Below are 19069 nucleotides of genomic sequence, written 5' to 3'. Positions count from 1 at the left end.
AGCCATCTCGCGCCACTGAGATCGAAAGCAACACTAGAGGCAAACACGTGTTGAAACTCGATGCCAAGCTCTGTCCTAGTTTTGGCACCAACAACTTCCCCTCTTAGAATTGTTGAAACTCGGTGCCAAGCTCTGTCCTAGTTTTGTGATTCCAATTTCATATTTGAATGAGCCATTATTCATACGTTTGCTGAATCAAGCTGAAGAAGAATTTGGATATGATCATCCAAAGGGTGGTAGCATGATACCCTGCAGTGAAGATACATTGCTTGATCTCACTTCTCGCTTAAGCACATGAATGTAAGTGAATCGATCTTCAAAAGCATCCAAACCATCTTCATTACAAAACCATTGAGTCAAGCTCGAGAAGAATTTGTATTTGGTCATATCCAAAGAGTCCTCATTTTTCATAACTCACCGACTTTGAATGAACCAATGTACTATTAACACAGATACTACTCTACAGTCCAGCTCGACATTATCATAGCATAGTCATTGATCTTATCGAATTAACTGTTGTGTAACTAATCTTGTCCTAAGTGTAATTAGCTAGGCTTAGTTACTAATCTTTATTTGGGAAATTGTACATAAACAACAGTTGTATTATTCTTTTAATCAATGAGAAATACAAGATTACTTTTCTTACATGGTATCTCTCGCCCTCTTGCTTCACCACCTCTTGATCCTTGCTTCCTGGAATTTTTCTTTGCAAAATCTCTAATCTTCTCTCAACTTCTTCAAATTTTCCTCTCTAATTGTTCATCTTTCTTTGATATTTCTTTGCGATCATGACATCTTCAAGTTCATCACTGTTGAATCCAGAGGTCATCGCCCCCAATTCAACTCCGATGATCCCTAATTTTGCAGTTCCTTCGATACATTTGATCACAATTCAGAATATTAATTGTATGGTCCCTATGAAGCTTAAGTGTGACAATTATCTTGTTTGGAAAACATTATTTGCTCCAATTTTTCAAAGATACAAGCTCACTGGAATTGTGGATGGATCTGAACCTTGTCCACCTCCTTTTCTCCTTGCTTCTTCTGACACAGCCGCTTCATCTAGCATTCCAAATCCAGAGTTTGAGATATGGTATGAAAAGGATCAAAACATCCTAATTTGGCTATATTCTACACTTTCGGAAGATATCATTCCATTTATGGTTAGCGTAATATCATTCAAGAGCTATGGCTATATCTTGAGCAAAGATTTAGAGGTGTCTCAACCGCACACATTCATCAACTCCAATCATGCCTTTATGCCATTCAGAAAGGTGATCTTGCTATTTCTGACAACATTCAACGAATCAAGAATCTCTGGGATGAGTGAATGGCTGCTGATGTTCCAGTTTTTTATCGTGATCTCATAGCTGTCACTCTAAACAGTCTTTCTGATGATTATGAGTCGTCCATTGACTCCATCTTGCTTCGTATTTCTTTGACCTCTCTTGAGGAACTTCATGGTTTGCTGTTGAATAAGGAGATCTTCATAAGCCACAAAAAGAAGACAATTGCCTCTTCTAAGCCTTACCAAGCTTTTGTTGCTTAGTATTAGAATTCTTCATCACCTCTTCTTCCAACCCCACAACAACAATCTTTTCCACAAGCCTTTGCAGCTCAATCCACCAACAATTATCGTAATGATAACAATCAAAGCAAATGTTCTTTCAATCACAACAACTATCGTGGAAATAACATAAATTTCAACAACTACCGTATCAAATTCCAATGGTTCTGGTAACTGTCGAGGCAATTACTCCAATTTTAATCGCAATTCTGACGAATTCAACAGAAATAACTCTGGTGGTTGAGTTCACTATCAAATCTGCCACTATCAAGAACACGAAGCAATTGATTGTTTTGAGCGCATGAATCATGCCTTTGCTAGAAAGATTCCTCTAGAAAAGCTTACTGCAATGTGTGCACGTGCTGCTTCTAAATCTTCTCCTTCATCATGGCTCATCGATTCTCGTGCTACCTCTCATATAACTAATGATATCTCAGCTCTTTGTTCTTTTGTGCCTTATTCTAGTGAAGATAAAGTCTACATCAGTGATGGTCAAGGTATGCAAATTCATCATACTAGTACATCTACTCTTCATAGTCCTGAGGCTATATTTAGATTGAATAATGTTCTTCATGTGCCTGAGATGAAATTCGATCTGTTATCTACATACCAATTCTTAAGGGATAATTACTATAAATTGACCCTGGATTATGATGGATCTGAAATCAAGGATCGTTCTATAGGGAAGATGCTTTTCTGGGGGCCAGTTAGCTATGGATTCTATCCATTTCAAGGCATACCCTTTGCATTTCCATCTCCTTCTATATCAATAACAAAGTTTCTTTGCAACTATGGCATAAGAGGCTCGGTCATCTTTCTTCTGCCATTTTTTGTAAAGTTATACATAGTAATAAACTTGCTTACACTAGAAAGCAATCTGTAAATTTCTTTTGTCATGATTGTGCTATTGATAAGAACCATAAGTTGCATTTCACTACAAGTACTATTATTGTTTCTAAATGTCTTGAACTTGTACACTATGATGTTTGGGGCCCCGCTCCACTTTCTTCTATAACTGGATATAGTTTCTATGTTCTCTTTGTGGATAGGTTTACCAAGTATAGTTAGTCATTCCCCTTAAAACTCAAGTATGATGTGTACTTAACTTTTGTTACTTTCAAAAGTTATGTAGAAAATATCACTAGTAATAAAATAAAGACTTTAAGATCAGACTCAGATGGTGAATTTACAAGTTCTATTTTTAATTCTTTTCTGCTGCAACATGGAATCTCGCATCAATTTAGTTGTCCTCACACTTCAAAACAAAATTGATGTGTTGAAAGGAAACATAGACACTTGACAGAAATTGCAAGAGCTTTATTGGCTACTTCTAAGGTTCCTCATCAGTATTGGGTGGAAGCATTCTCTACAACCCTGCATTTGTTTGACAGACTTTCAATATCTGGTGTTGATAAATTACCTTGGGAGTTGTTGTTTCATAAACCTCCAGATTATTCCAAGTTAAGGGTGTTTGGCTATAGTTGTTATCCCTGGCTCAAACCATATACATCTTCTAAATTGGATGGCAAAAGCACACTCTATGCATTTCTAGGCTACAATCTCCAACACACTCAAGGCCTGCTCAACTCAATCAAGAACAATTTCCTTTTCATTAATCACATTTTCAGGCATGCTCAAGATTAACTTGAACATCATAGATCAATCATCTTCATCATTTGATCTGTCATTTTCCTACTCAATCAAATCAGTGCCAGCTCAAGTTCAAGATCCAGTCTTAGCTCAGCCTTTTATTTTAGCCCAAGTGCCTACTGATCACAGCTCAGCATCTCAGACTTTAACTCCTGTTCAAAGTTCACCATCACCTTTTATTCCAGTTCAAATGCCTACCAATCATAGCTTAGCATTTAGCTCATGTTCAAAGTTCAGCACCACCTTCTGTTCCGACCAATAATCATCCCATGATTACAAGGTCAAAGGCTGGTATTTACAAACCTAAAGCTCTAGCAGCAACTAAACATCCAGTTGATACTCTTAATTTTGTTCCAACTACTTACTTGCAAGCCTCTAAGCATGCTTACAAGAATCAAGCCATGCTGGAAGACTTTCAAGCTCTGCAAGCAATTGGTACATGGACTTTGGTTCCATCTACACTTAATTAGAATCTTGTTGGTTATGAGTGAGTATTCCGCATTAAAAGGAAACTTTATGGTTCAGTTGATAGATATAAGGGTTGGCTTGTCGCAAAAGGATTTCATTAACAAGAGAGAGCTAATTTTAAAGAAGCCTTCAATCCTGTTGCTAAACCGGTTACAATCTTTAATACATTTCTTCATGGATCTTTAAATACTGAAGAGCTCCTCTTGACTCTTGCTGTACAATTTGATTAATGCATTTCTTCTAGGATCTTTAATGCATTTCTTCACAAGGAAATTACGCTATGGATCTTCTTATCAAGACCAAGATAGAGGGCTGCAAACCATCTCCTACACCTCTTAGTGGTAATAAACTTGATCACACTGGTTCTCTACTGTCCAATCCGCATGAATATAGATCCATTTTTGGAGCTCTTCAGTATTTAACTTGGACAAGGCCTGACATCTCATTTGTAGTTAACCAAGTGTGTCAATTTCTTTAGTGTCCTAGAGATTATCATTTCCAAGCAGTTAAAAGGCTTCTCATATTTTTGAAAGGATCAATCACTCAGGGTTTATGGTTTAAGGAAAGCCATTTGCAACTTACTGCATTATCTGATGATGACTAGGCTGGTTGTGTTTTTGATAGGCAATCCAGTAGTATTATTTGGCCAGCAACCTTATTAGCTGGAGTGCTAAGAAACAAACAACAGTAGCCTAATCTTCTACTGAGGCAAAATATTGATCTCTTGCTCATACTGCTACTAAGATTACCTGGATATGTAAATCTTTAGAGATATTGGATTTCCTTTATCCAAAGCTCCTACTCTATAGTGTGATTATGTGTCTGCCATTTCCTTGGCATCAAATCCAATTTTCCATGCTCGTACTAAGCATGTGGAAATTGATTACATTACATTCGTGAATTGGTACTTGCTCATCTGTTGCATGTTCAATATGTTCCCAGTCAATATCAGCTGGCTGACATTCACACCAAGGCTCTTTCAAAACACAGATTCAAGTACTTACGGTCCAAGCTATCTCTCAACTTGAGGTGGTTTACAGTCTAGCTCAGCATTATCATAATTTAGTCATTGATCTTATCCTATTAACTGTTGTGTAACTAATCTTGTCCTAAGTGTAATTAGCTAGGCTTACCTAGTTACTAATCTTTATTTGAGAAAGTGTACATAAACAATAGTTGTATTATTCTTTTAATTGAAATACAAGATTACTTTTTTTTACATGGTATCTCTCGCCCTTTTGCTTCATGTGATCCTTCAATCTATCATTAATTTACTGTATACATATAGTCAGTATTTTCTGTAACAGATTATTATTAAGAAGCATGATGTATGTGTGCTTAGTATATGTTATTATTACAGATATAAACTGGAGAAAACAATTAATACAGCTTGTGAGGATTTGATTTATATGGGGGATATTTGCAAGTGTGTGTGTATACACATATAGGCGAAACTCGAAAGGGTGTTTTTGGGAATTAGGGAAATATCTGGAATATTGTGGAAAAAAATGTATGGAAGAAACTATGTTAGGGACCTTAGGGTTGGCAAATGACATAAACATTTGAAGGACCACACGGCTCTGTCTTCCATCTCAATCTCAAGAACTTAGTGGGTTTTCAGTCTGTATATTTTGTTGCTGAACATTTTGGCCCCAACTATTTCTATGTCAACCTACAAACAATATCGAACCCCACTTAAAATTAGACAGATGTGTGGACAGGAAAAGCTACGTATTTATTTGAGTGAGTGACTTCCGTCGAATATAGTAGAGGACATGCTTCAGACATATATGTCTATAATTTCTTGACTGGAACGGATTAGCACTCTTGAGACAACGATAATCTTGTTATCAAATCGGATTTAGATATGTACGTACTACCTACTGCATGATAAAAAAAGTATCCACTCTTCAAAAAGTAAGATCTCAACTAGTGCAGATCACTTATCACATTATTAACTATTTTTGTTGGGCAGATTTTTTTTTGAAAATATCCCTAAGAACAAAATCCTTGCAGTGCAACTGATCTTGTCCATGGTCCGTTAACCTAGATAATGGTAAAGTGTAAGAGTCTGATTATTACAACTACTAAATTTCTAGTAGCGCTATTGATAAGATTTTTACCGTCTACGCAAATAGGGTTAAATTAGGCCCTAAACCCTAAACAATTCCTAATTAACTACTTAAAACTAAAAATTGAGAAAGGTGATTTTGAATTTGGGTAATATTAAAAACAAATTTTAATTAAAAAATAAAATAAAATTGCCCAAAACTAATATGATACAAGAAAAGAGTTTTAAATACCAATTTATAAAACCACTAGGGTTCCATCATCACCTAGCAATCCTATGAATTTTTACCAATTACTTATGATCTACGCATGCCACTTTGAAGGTTAGGTTAGTCACTTTTCTAGCACCGCACATTGCTCCTTTATTCTATCGCCAGAAAATCATTGCTTGGTAGAAAAATTCCAAATTTTGACATGATCAAGCCAAGTGACTCACAAACGTCCTCCGGTTGGAATTACTCCAAAATTCATCCATTTGATCATATTTTGCTCCAGAGGAAGTCAAAAGTGATAGGATACTGCCAAGTGGCTTAATAAGATGATAACATGTGTAAAGGGTTGTTAGTAGTTAGCCGATAGTAGAGGATAAATAGCAGATTGTAAAGAATGAAAAGGCGGTTAATGAAAAGTTGTTGTTATCTTGTTTGTTACTCTCTATGCAATTAGGTAAATGTGGAGTAAGGGCTTATTGGTATCGAGCTAGTCGTTCATCCCCTCAATCCTTCATGTTGTATGATGTGGCAAGCATCGCGAAGAACTATGGAGTCAAGGGTTTCAAACCTTGAATCCAAGATCGATGAAATTCAGGCTACTCAAAAAAGTTTCGGGATTTCGTAGGAGGAATTCAAGTCAACCCAGAATTCAATTCTTCATCAACATGATTCTATTCTTCACAATCAAATTTGTGATAGGGGGAATACGAACGACAACCGCCATGATTTTGGGCAAAATTGTAACCAGCAACCATGACAACCATTCTTGAAGATGGAATTTCCACGATTCATGGAGGGTGATGATCCACTGGGATGGATTTACAGAGCAGAGCACTATTTTGAGTTTTTCAACATTGAAGACTCAAAGAAAGTGAGGCTCACATCATTTCACATGGAAGGGGAAGCCTTATAATGGTTTCAATGGGCACGATGTTTGGAGAATTATCCTTCTTGGGAAGAATTTTGGAAGATTTTGTGTCAGGAATTTGGACCATCCGAACTCGAAGATGCGGCAGAGAGCTTGGTGAAACTGTGTCAAACTAGAACCCTACGTGATTATGTGATCGAATTCCGGCGATTAGTTAATCGAACAAGAGAAATAAGTCCAGTCCTTGGGGGTTTGAAACCAGAACTCAGACACGACGTCAAGATCTTGAAGCCTAAGGATGTATTGGAAGCCTCAGCCATGGCGCAGCAATTGGATACCAAGTTATCAGACTTAAAGGTGAGATCTTTTTCCAAAACTTCAACAATTCAATCTACCCTTTGTGCACCCTTACAAATGTTGAATTCAAATCCTCTGCAAGAAAATAAACCTAGACCTACTAGTGTGAGAAGGTTAACTTCTGAAGAGGTAAACTTTTATAGGAAAAATGGTCTGTGTTTCCATTGTAAGGAGAAATATTACACGGGACATACTTGTGAGAAAAAACAATTACTTTTGATTGATGTTCAAGATTCTGATTCTTGTAAGGAGAAAGGGGATACCAATGAAGAATTGGAAATTACAGCATGCGCATTGTTTGGTACCTTGCACCACCTTCTATTAAGACTATGAAAGTCACTAGGTTTGTGAAAAATTGTCCTGTCACCATCTTAATCGATTCGAGTAGTTCACATAATTTTGTGAATTATGGATTGGTTAAGCAGATTAAGGGTAGTCTTGACACGGGCCATACTTTTAATGTGAAAATAGCTAATGGGGGTAAGGTATACACTCAAGGTACCTTGGTGCAAACACCTGTGAAAATTTAGGATTATGCTTGCATGATAGATTTGTATGCTATTCATTTGGGAGGCTGTGATGTTGTTCTTGGAGTACAGTGGCTGAGAACCCTTAGGCCAATTTTATGGGATTTCGAGAAATTGTATATGAAGTTTCAGAAAGGTAGGGCTACTTATTGCATTGCTAGCCCAGAAAAACCTACTAATCAACTGAAGGACATCTCAGCCTTACAAATGAGTAAGCTTCTGCACCAAGAAACTACTGTAGGGGCAGTTTTATGCAATTTGGAGATAGATGGGGCTATCGGGTATAGTTTGGAACCCGAATCTGTGACGGCTAGTTCAAATAATCTTTCAGCAATTCTTCAACTGCAGCAACTTTTATCTGAATTTGAATCTGTATTTGCGACACCTACTACTTTACCACATCATAGATCCCACGATCACAAGGTTCCATTATTGCCGGGGAGTAAACCTCCCAACAACAGACCATATAGATATAGCCCAATGCAGAAGAGTGAGATTGAGAAGTGTGTGAAAGAGTTATTGTAGTCGGGGTTTATTAGGGTTAGCAACAGCCTCTACTCTTCTTCAGTGATTTTGGTAAGGAAAAAAGATGGGACGTGGCATATGTGTATGAATTATAAAGGCCTCAATGATATCATCGTGAATGATCAATTTCCTATCCCTCTTATAGATGAATTGTTTGGTGCAAAATATTTTTCGAAGTTGGATTTGAGGGTCGGATATCATCAGATCCGTATGCATCCTGACGTTGTCGAGAAGACTGCATTTCGAACACACGATGGACATTACGAATTCCTAGTAATGCCTTTTGGTTTGACCAACGCCCCAACAACTTTTCAATCTCTTATGGATGACATTTTTGGCCCTTATCTCAGGCAATTCATCTTAGTTTTCTTTGATGACATCCTAGTGTATAGCTCATCTTGGTCCCTACATCTGTCACATTTAAGAACTGTCTTTGAAACATTACAGAAGCACAACCTATTTGTGAAACAATGAAAATGTGCATTTGGAAAATCTCAGGTGGAGTATCTAGGCCATATTGTTTTTGAAAATGGGGGCAGATCCTAGCAAACTGGATGCAATCTCCAAATGGCCAATTCAAACCAATGTCAAAGCCTTGAGAGGGTTTTTAGGGTTAACCGGTTATTACAGGAAGTTTATACCTAATTTTGGGAAGATTGTAAGGCCATTGACTGCTTTAACCAAGAAATATGGGTTTTCTTGGTTGGAAGAGGCAACTACAGCATTCAACACATTGAAAAAGGCTATGCTTTCTCCTTAAGTACTTGCATTGCCCAACTTTAATAAGGCATTCACCATTGAAACTGATGCATCGGGTATTGATATTGGTGATGTGCTTCAACAGGATGGGAGGCCTATTACCTTCACTAGCAAAGCCTTATGTCCATGAAATCAAACCTTGTTAGCCTATGAAAGGGAGATGCTTGCTATTATCCATGCCATCCACAAATGGCAATCCTATTTGGTGGGAAACCACTTTATTATACTCTCGGATCACCATAGTTTGAAATACTTCCTCCAAGGGAGAGCACATACCCTTTTCCAACAAAAATGGGTGACCAAGTTGATGGGGTTTGATTATGAAATTCAATTTAAACAAGGAAAGGATAACCAGGTTGCAGATGCCTTGTCTCGATCTCCTTTCAACATTGATTCCATTCCTCCACAGTTGGACAACATGGCCTAATTAGCTGCAATTTCTTACCCCTATTCGAGTTGGATGGATGAACTTCAAAGACATCTTGAAACAGACACGTGGGTGCTTAAGAAGAAAGAATTGGTGGTTGGTAAAGAATTTGATGCATTACCTCTTGTCACGTATAAATTTCAGTTTGATAATGGGTTCCTCAAGTATAAAGGACGAATTGTTCTCAGCCCTACTAGCTCTTGGAGGGACAAGATATTCACTGAGCTTCACTCCAGTCCTTTGGCAGGTCACGAAGGATTCTTAAAAACATACAAGCGAATCACTCGATCCTTCTACTGGGAATGGATGAAGAAGGACATTAAGGATAAAGTTACGTCTTGCTCAGTGTGTCAGGTGAATAAGTACGAGACATTGTCTCCACCAGGACTGCTCTAACCCTTACTAGTTCCAAATAAAGCATGGTTTGATATATCAATGGATTTTATTATAGGGTTGCCTAACTGCAAGGGTAAGACAGTGATATGGGTAGTAGTTGACAGATTTTCTAAATATGCCCACTTTGTAGCATTAGCTCACCCCTACACCGCATCTCTAGTGGCTCAACTCTTTATTGACCACATCTTTAAATTGCATGGTATGCCTCATTTAATAATCAGTGATAAAGACCCAATTTTCATGAGTAAGTTCTGGAAAGAGTTTTTTTCAACTACAAGGATCTGCATTGTGTTTTAGTTCCGAATACCACCCTCAAACAGATGGCCAAACTGAGGTACTCAACAAATGTTTGGAAACGTATCTCAGGTGTTTTTGTAGCCTTCAACCCAAGAAATAGGCACTGTGGCTGTCTTAGGCCAAGTACAGTTATAATACAAGTGTCCACTTTTCGACTAAGATGACTCCATATGAGATTTTGTATGGGCAAGCACCTTCTGCCATAACTGCATATGAGAGTGGCACTACTAAGGTGAATTCATTGGATCAAGCTTTACAAGAAAGGAACAGGATGTTGTCTCTTCTCAAGTCTAATTTAGAGGCAGCTTAATGTCGGATGAAAGTGCAAGCAGACAAGCATCGAACTGAGAGGGAATTTGCCACAAGAGATTGGGTTTATTTGAGGTTGATTCCCTATCAACTCAAATCCTTGGCATCAAATTCATTCCATAAACTACAACCCAGGTTTTATGGTCCTTACTAGATAATTTCCAAGATTGGATATGTGGCTTATAAACTGCAACTTCCAGAGCATACTAAGTTGCATCCTATGTTCCATGTTTTTTGCTTGAAGAAACATTTGGGACCTCAGGTTCAGGCAACAGTGTCCTTACCAGTTATAACAGAGGTTGGCATTTTGCAAGATGTATCGGTTGCGATTTTGGATCAAAGAATGGTCAAGCGAGGTAATGCTGCGGTGACAGAGATTCTGGTTCAATGGCAAAACCACTCCAAAGACGATGCAACCTGGGAAATCTATCATGATTTGAAGATGAAGTTCCCTGAGATTGAGAATCTGTAACAGATGCTGAATGTTGTTTGTTTCTATGTTGGGTCCTTGGTTGATGAGTAGTTGTGCTAATTCAATTGTAATCTCACTCTGTAAGATTAGTTTTAAGGGGGGGGGGGTATTGATAGGATACTGCCAAGTGGCTTAATAAGATGATAACATGTGTAAAGGGTTGTTAGTAGTTAGCCGATAGTAGAGGATAAATAGCAGATTGTAAAGAATGAAAAGGAGGTTAATGAAAAGTTGTTGTTATCTTTTTTGTTACTCTATGTGCAATTGGGAAGACTGAAGGGCTTAACAAAAAGTCCTATATTGAAAATACAATTCAAGTATCAAAATTCTTCCAAATTAATAACCAAAATATATTAAGAATTGGGTTAAATATATAATATAAAATCTACTCATCACCTATCTGAAGCATGCATGCCAATGGATTTGCTAAACCGAAAGAGTTCAATCTATTTTGTACAATAATTTTTTTTAAATGAAAAAACGCCAATTATCCACAAGTCCCTTCTTATTCAAGCCCCATGCCAGATTAAAGCACCACATATTCTTGTTTGTCTAGTACCATTTAATCTATATTTATTTAAAATGAAACGCCAATTATCCACAAGTTCTTGTTGGATAGGACATAACATATGCGCTGCTGTTGGTCCACTTGTTTAACATTGAGATTTAAGTGCGCAAGCAATTGATTATTCGATGACATGTGGAGCAACAAAGGGTTAGCCAGTGGTTAGCAAGGCGTAATCAAGAAAGGCATTAGTAGTCAGTCTGATTAACGGGCATGCCTGAAGTATATGCCCCTTACCTAACAGGCGCACACAGTTTTATTGGAAAAAGAATTCACATTTTGGGGGTCTTTCGTTGCCTGTTATCCAAGGAGGTAGGGACTGCTGCTTCTACACAATAATAGGGCTTGATTATTTTCACGAAAACTCCGTCGGAGTAGGAGTTACGCGAGCAGCAAGACAAACCCATGTGATTTGTTACAAGCTAGTTTCCCTTATTGTTTCTCTTTCCAGTACCTCTTGACCAATAATTTCATGTGCCATAAGATTTTTGCATACCCCTTTCATCTATTTATATACACATCATCTAGTTCACAATGGCATTAGCAACTCAAGTCTTCCCCTTCCCAAGAATCAAAAGCTCTCTTTTTTCTAAGTACTTCAAAGTACTTTTCTTGTTCAATTATCCCCTTTGAGAATATAAAGCCATGGGTTTCCGATTGCCTGGAATTGTTAGCACCAAGAGAAGTCTCGTCCGGTCTCTATGTAATTCAAAACAGACAGCTGATTCAAAGACCTTAGATATCCCGAAAGGCTATTTTTCTGTGTACGTTGGGGAGAGACAGAAAAAACGGTTTTTGATTCCAGTATCATACCTGAATGAGCCTTTACTCCAAGATTTGTTGAGTCAAGTTGAAGAGGAATTTGGTTATGATCATCCCATGGGTGGTATCACAATCCCTTGCAGTGAAGACACTTTCCTTCATCTCACTTCTCGCTTAAGTGTGTGAATGAACAGCAATAGTGAATATGTGATCCAAATTTGTCATGTCCAAAAGGATCCTCATTTCGGAACTCACTGACTTAGGACGAAGGAGAAGCTACGATTCATCATCCGTTTAACCGTTCGACTCAGATCCTCTGTTGAGGGGAAGCCATCTGCAACACTTAAGCTGCCTGTCAGCTGAGGAGAAAATTATGAAATTTATGAAGCAGACAAACGAAGATACCATCAAGAAAAACCCAGCTTCCCAAAAGTGATGGCTCAAAACATTCCGATCTGACAGGGGTATTTAAATTAACCCACTTGGTTTTTTGTTGGCTATTCTAAGTCAATCAAATGTAAATTGCACTGCTGCTCTTGAACAAAATATATTGGAATATGAAAAATAATTCATATCAAGCCTGATCCAATTTCTTGTCTTAACTTTTTCATTACACTTCTAGCTTTAGTGCCTTAAAAAATAGTTATCAGAGTAATCTGTTCATATCACCAACTAGGTGATGAAGGGTATCACCCGCACCATAATAAACAATTTTGTCATTTGGCAACTTGCCACTCTTTCCAACAGTGTTCTAAAAAGCAGTCTAGGTGGACTCGACGGCAAAGCACTGATGCGACTACCCCAAAATCGTTTGGGAAATCGGCAAGCCTATTAGGCGGCCTTTTGAGCGGGTTAGGTGGCCGTTGGACGGGCAGGCGGTCATTGGACGGAAAAGGTGGTGGCTTGGTGGGCTAGTGGCCTCTGGACTGAAAATTGTCGTGATACTTTGTTTTGCCGTCTCGTAGTCCCTTGTGTGCGTCACTTTGTGAGGCCCCAATACACCTGGCAACGATGTAAGATGAAACAAAGAAAGATAGTAGGCGCGCTTTGTTGTTGTAGAAAAGGAAATGGGACGGAGCAGAGATAGAGAGAGAGAAAAGACACGATCTATTGCAGAAAAGGAAAGGGATGACGGTAGACCTGGCATTCGTGTCATGTTTCTCGTGTTCGTGTCGTTTTCGTATCATATCCGATAACTTAACTGGTTGTGTCGTGTAATACTTGTTAAAGTAAACGGGTAATATGACCCGACCTGAAATCAACCCGTTAATATTATCAGGTAATATGACCCAACTCATTACCTGTTAAGAAAAATATATTTTAAATCAATAAAAATGAAAATGAAAAACATAATTTGACCCCAAAAAATGTAAAACATAATACTAAATTTCGGAGTTGACCCCTTTATGAAAGTTGTAAAGCTTTTCATTACGAGTAATTACATTTTTCACACTTCTACAATAATTATTATTAATTTTATTAATTTTGCACTCAAATAAAAAACATTGTTCATGAGATTTGGAGGGTTTGTCTAAGCGTTGAGGATGCAATTATGAACATTTATTATGCTTTCACATCTTTCAGACTTATACAGTAATGATTATGAATTTTGTTTATTTTGAACTCCCTTAAAAATACTATTCATGAGAGTTTGTATGGTTTTAAAAATTCAAACAATCATATGCCCATCCTCAAAGCTTAAAGGATGCGACTACGAGCATTTGCATATTTTTTTCATATTTTTCGCACATGTAAATTAATTATTATAATTTTTTTAATATGTTTGGTATTTTTTTAATATGTTTTATGATTTTTAATCTCAATCTTTACCTATAATATACTATAAAAATAAATAAATAAAACTTAAATTTTATATAGAATAATAATTAATAAACAATATATACATATTTATTATATCTATTGTATTTTATAGTAAGTTTTTTTTAGTAGTTTAAAAAATTAAAATCATCAAAATAACTTTTTTTCTTATCATGTCGAAATAGGTTACCCGCGTGTCACTCTCTTGTAAACTTGTTAAGGACCTGTTATTAACGGTTTATTATCATGTGACCCGATAATGACCCGATTAGTTATCGTGTTGACCTAAAACCAGTTATTTTCATGTCGATTACGGGTCATGTTAACAGTGGTATAAGAAATTGCCAGGTCTAGACGATGGCAAGTAAAGGTTAGTTAGGGTTTTGTATTGTTGAAAAAGAATGGGGCTTTTGTTTCAACTTTCAGGTCCATTTAGTTTTAAAATTAGGGCCACCTCTAGTGGAGAATGTACAAAATTGAGATGCTCTTAAAAAACCTTATAAAATTAATAGAAAGAGTAATAAAATTTCCAATAAAATGTATATAACATACCGTACAATCTATATTAAGTGGAGTAAGATTCTCTCATTTCCTAATTTATGTATCCCATTACTTAAATCCGCTTAGCCCACCTAGGTCCCCGCCTAGGCCCCACCTAGCCACCTAGATGCTACGCCCCAAGCGACTGCCCGATTAGCGCCTAGTGTCTTTTAAAACTTTGCTTTCCACCAACTAGGTGATGAAGGAACTCAACTTCGTATCACCACTAGGTGATAGAGGGTATAACTAGTACTATTAATAACTATTTTTTAAGGAACGATACAATTCCTACCTCTGAACTCTTATTACTCACAAATAATCTAAAATCCTCAAGCCTTACAACTCGAAAAGGGCTTAAGCAAGCTTAACGCAACCCAACGAGGGGAGAACGTAAGCCAATAAGGGTTATATTCAACAACAAAGTCTTATTAAAAGTCAACAAGGGTTTCAACAATGAGTGACACTTCAACAAGCTAACAAAGGCTTCAATGCATGTGTAATGCTTGGACCTCATATTTTAAGAAGTCTATTCGACAAGTTTGAATTCTTACCAACCCAGAAAGCTACTTATAGTATACAAAAGCCAAACTTTTACAAGACTAATGCCATCAACATGTCAAGACGTCACTTGCCAAAGCTGTTTAGCCCTCTTGCATCTGCTTCAGACACCTTTCTCTCCAACAATGCAAACACTATAACCTCGGTGTGGGGTCATTCAATTTATATAGCTTCCAGATAGCTTCAAGCAACATATAAGAGCAACTCCACCATTGCAAAGGCCCCCTAGGGCAAGTCACTATTGAATAGCCTCCAATGAACAGTAACTGCCTTTTGCATCTCCACCCCTACACTGAATAGCCATTGCAATAGGTAATAAAATATTAGTATTTTTTATTTTATAAAATAATACAAAATAATTACTTGTAGGATTTCTTTTACTTTGACCGGTTCCCTCACCTAGCCCTTTCTCTCATTTCCCTTACACTTTTTTTTTTCTCTCTCTCTCTCTACCGACGCAACCTTTCCCCCTCATTTCTGAAACCTCTATCTCTCTTTAATCTCTTGATACTCTCATTCTCTTTCTACAGCTCTGAGAGTTCTCATCCTTCATCTTATTCGAAATCGAAGCAAATCAAACTAACAAACTTTGAAATCTCAATCATATGGATGAGAGGAACTCAAATATATCCTTCCATGCATCATCAAAGCACATTTAGGTGATCTACCATTGAAGCCGAGAGCTTTAAGCTTCTATTGCTCAAATCCAGGTGAGGTTATTGCCCTACTTCAATTGCTTAAGTTATTCTTTGGTTTTTTATGTGTTTCGAGTTTAAACCCTTGGGTTTAGTCTCTGCCATTTGCCTATGGGTGTATCATCAGCCTCGGCGATGAACTCCAGCGAGAGCCATTAAGTTTGAAGCCTGCTGGGTTTTAGATTTTTTAAATTTTTTTACATTTTTTATTAATTTTTATTAAATTTTTACATTTTTATTAATTTTTTACATTTTTATTAATATTTTATATTTTTATTAATTTTATATTGTGGCTGACGTTGCCCTGACGTCAGTGTTGCATCACCCCCACCTCGGGCTCTCAGGCCACCGATTCGTGCCGGGCCTGTCGCTCGAGCCTCCTCCTGTGCTGAAGGCCGCATGGGCTGGAGTTGATCGCCCCATCGATTTACTCCTATGCAATCCATAGTCCATCGAGCTAAAGGCCCCACTGAACTTGCTCTAAGCTTCAACTCTTCAACGACGACGTGGAACATGAAGCATTATTAGACATATCCTTCAAACATCATAGCTTCGACAAATTATTTGGGTTCCATTAAAGGAAACTCATTTATAGGCTTTCTACAAGCCTCAAGCATTTTCTGCTTCACCATTTACAAGAACTTTGAAGTCACATTCTTCGATAACTTATAAAGCCACACTTGACAACGTGCAAGTACCATATCTTAGTTTCAACTAACTTAGTGTAAAATCAAACTATGAGAGGTTGAAGCTTCACACACTCTTGAAGGGTAAGCTTCACATGTTTATGAAGGTTGAAGCTTCACATGTTTATGAAGGTTGAAGCTTCACACATCCTTAAAGGGAGGAAGCTTCACATGCTTAGGAAGGTCACATACCTATTGAGGTTCTCAAAGCTTGCCTTTGGATGGATTTGGCTTTGATTTGTGTCTTGATTCATCCATGGGACAATTTAGGCATGTTTTGTGTCTTAATTTCAGACACTTTCCCTTGCTTGGCCAAAATTTATAAGGCTTTCTTGCCTATTTTGCGAGCAATCTTCAATTCTTGCTTGCGTTGTGAAGATGCTTTAGCCTTCTTTTCGGTTTTGGGAGCAATTTGGGCCCCTTGCCGATTTTAAGGAGATTTCTTCCTTTTGGCCGAAATTTGGGGAAGTTTTGAGCTTCCTTTGCTTGAATTGTGGAACATATCATTGATGACTTGTTCATTTGTGATGAGTCATATGCCACATGGAGCTTTGTGATGCATCATTTGCATGCAACGAAATTTACATGTCTACAACCATGCCTCATCTTAGGCATGTTGGGGTCGTTGATTTATTCGCAGAGACATGTGATTGTACAGCGAGGGGTCTCTAACCTTCAAACTGTTGAAGGAGAATACTCTATGATATGATTAAGAATCTTTAGCTAGACCACATGAATGAGATTTATGAAGGAAAATTTTTGTCTTAGCTAAGAACATGTGAGAACATTTGAACACAAAAGCAAAGTATTAACACTTTAAAGTAGGCATGCATTCCCAAACAATTCTAAAACCCATGACCTTCAAAGCCTAGTGAATGGTGAACCAAAAGACTCTTTAACAAATTAAAGAAAAGAGAGAGTTTGAGTTTCATTACCCTTGAAGCTCATCCTTGTTTACACAAGGGATTCACCCAAGTGGATGGCCTTCAAATCACCTCCTTCTCCTTGGATGGTTGCTTCTTTGCTTCTCCTTTGCTCCTTGAGGATTTGAGGAGAGGAACTCCAAGAACACCAAAAGTTTGGTGTCTCTAAGTCTCCACACCAAGGATGAGGTGTGAAGATGAAATGCATGACTTAGAGGAAGGAAGATTGCTAGCTATTTTTCTCTAAGTTTGGCCAGCCTCCTTGGAAGACAAAGAGAGAAAGAGTTTTGTACTTTTGCCTCAAAGAAAACCCTTTTTTGTGCTAAAGCTATAAAATTCCTTTTATAGCACCTCACATTTGAGTGGCAAACTTGCAATTATGCCAAGTTCACTACCACTCACCCTATGGCCGGCCATCCTTTAGTTATTGGGCTAATTGCCCATTTTGTTTTAGTTGTCATACAACTTAAACATAATGGGCCTTGTGGACCAAAACCCTTTTGGGTCCTAAGACCCAAAACTAACTTGAAAGCCCAATATGAACCTTTGGTATAATTAATTAACTAATTAATTAATCTTGACCATTCTTAATTAAACCATTTAATTGCTTATCCATCTTATTTATATTTCTTCACTTTTATCCTTACTCGGTGTACGATCCATTAGGTTCCAATTAGCGAGGCAATGGGCGATTGTTACTCTTAACGATTGATTGTGAATTGAAACTACATTTCAATTCTCCTTTTGATGAAGATTAGTGTTTGCTAATCTTTAGGGCTTCCACAAACCATGAGTGACACCAAGCAGTATGTCATGGCTACCCAAGCTCAGTAGAAGTGGTTGGAGAACCTATCTAGTTACAATTACAATGCAATACGGTCATTCTTTAATACAATACTCTTAATCACATTGTTCGAGTGATAGTTTGTTTCATGTCTACCATCCAATGTGATACTTCTCTATATGATTCAATTGAATATGATTTGGAACAAACTTCCTAAGTCATATTCATATGCTTTGGCCAAAGACTTCTGAATCATATCTCAAAGTGTTCTCCCTCCTTCATGGAAGGTTTGAGATCCGTTGTTGTGCATGCATATGCGTACATGAGTAGATAACTTGACCCCAACAATATAGTGGACACTCTCAAAGATCAAGGACTTAACCATTAGACATCTATGATGCCTCAAGTCAAAGGACTACTTTGCATATTGCAACTTATGAGTTCTTACATGACATGTTTATTTGAACTCTCTTTTGATCGTAGTTCAGTGTACTCGATTACCATTTTGAGCACCTATGTGTTTGTCTCAGTGTCCAACACTAAATGACTTGAGACTAGTCATACTCACGCTTGAGTTAACATAACACATACTAACCTTAGCGGATTGTCAATGGCCAATTGGCAATCCTATGGCTAGGAACGTTTTAGGAATGAACATAAGTGTTTGTACCATACTTGACCAATCCCGAAACTACTGAGCACCGGTCAACATTATACCGTTAAGGACCTAGAAGAGTTTCCCTCCAACCAGAAGGCCAATCACAACGTGACACGTGTCGATATCAGAAGCCAATCATAGCATGACACGTGTCAACGTCAGAAGCCAATCACAAC

At 37.6% G+C, this 19069-nt stretch overlaps 1 protein-coding gene across 1 annotated transcript; it reads left to right on the top strand.

Annotated features, from left to right (window-relative positions):
- The first annotated feature begins 9463 nt into the window (after positions 1–9463).
- LOC139196042 (uncharacterized) lies at positions 9464–10904 on the top strand. Its single transcript, XM_070821704.1, has 2 exons — positions 9464–9784; positions 10677–10904. Exons 1-2 carry the CDS (start codon positions 9464–9466, stop codon positions 10902–10904), a joined length of 549 nt encoding a protein of 182 aa, XP_070677805.1.
- The last annotated feature ends 8165 nt before the right edge of the window (positions 10905–19069 follow it).

This window comes from Malus domestica, chromosome 05 (assembly GCF_042453785.1).
Source record: "Malus domestica chromosome 05, GDT2T_hap1".
NCBI classification, from domain to species: Eukaryota; Viridiplantae; Streptophyta; class Magnoliopsida; order Rosales; family Rosaceae; genus Malus; species Malus domestica.
This window is presented reverse-complemented; position numbering and strand designations above follow the sequence as displayed.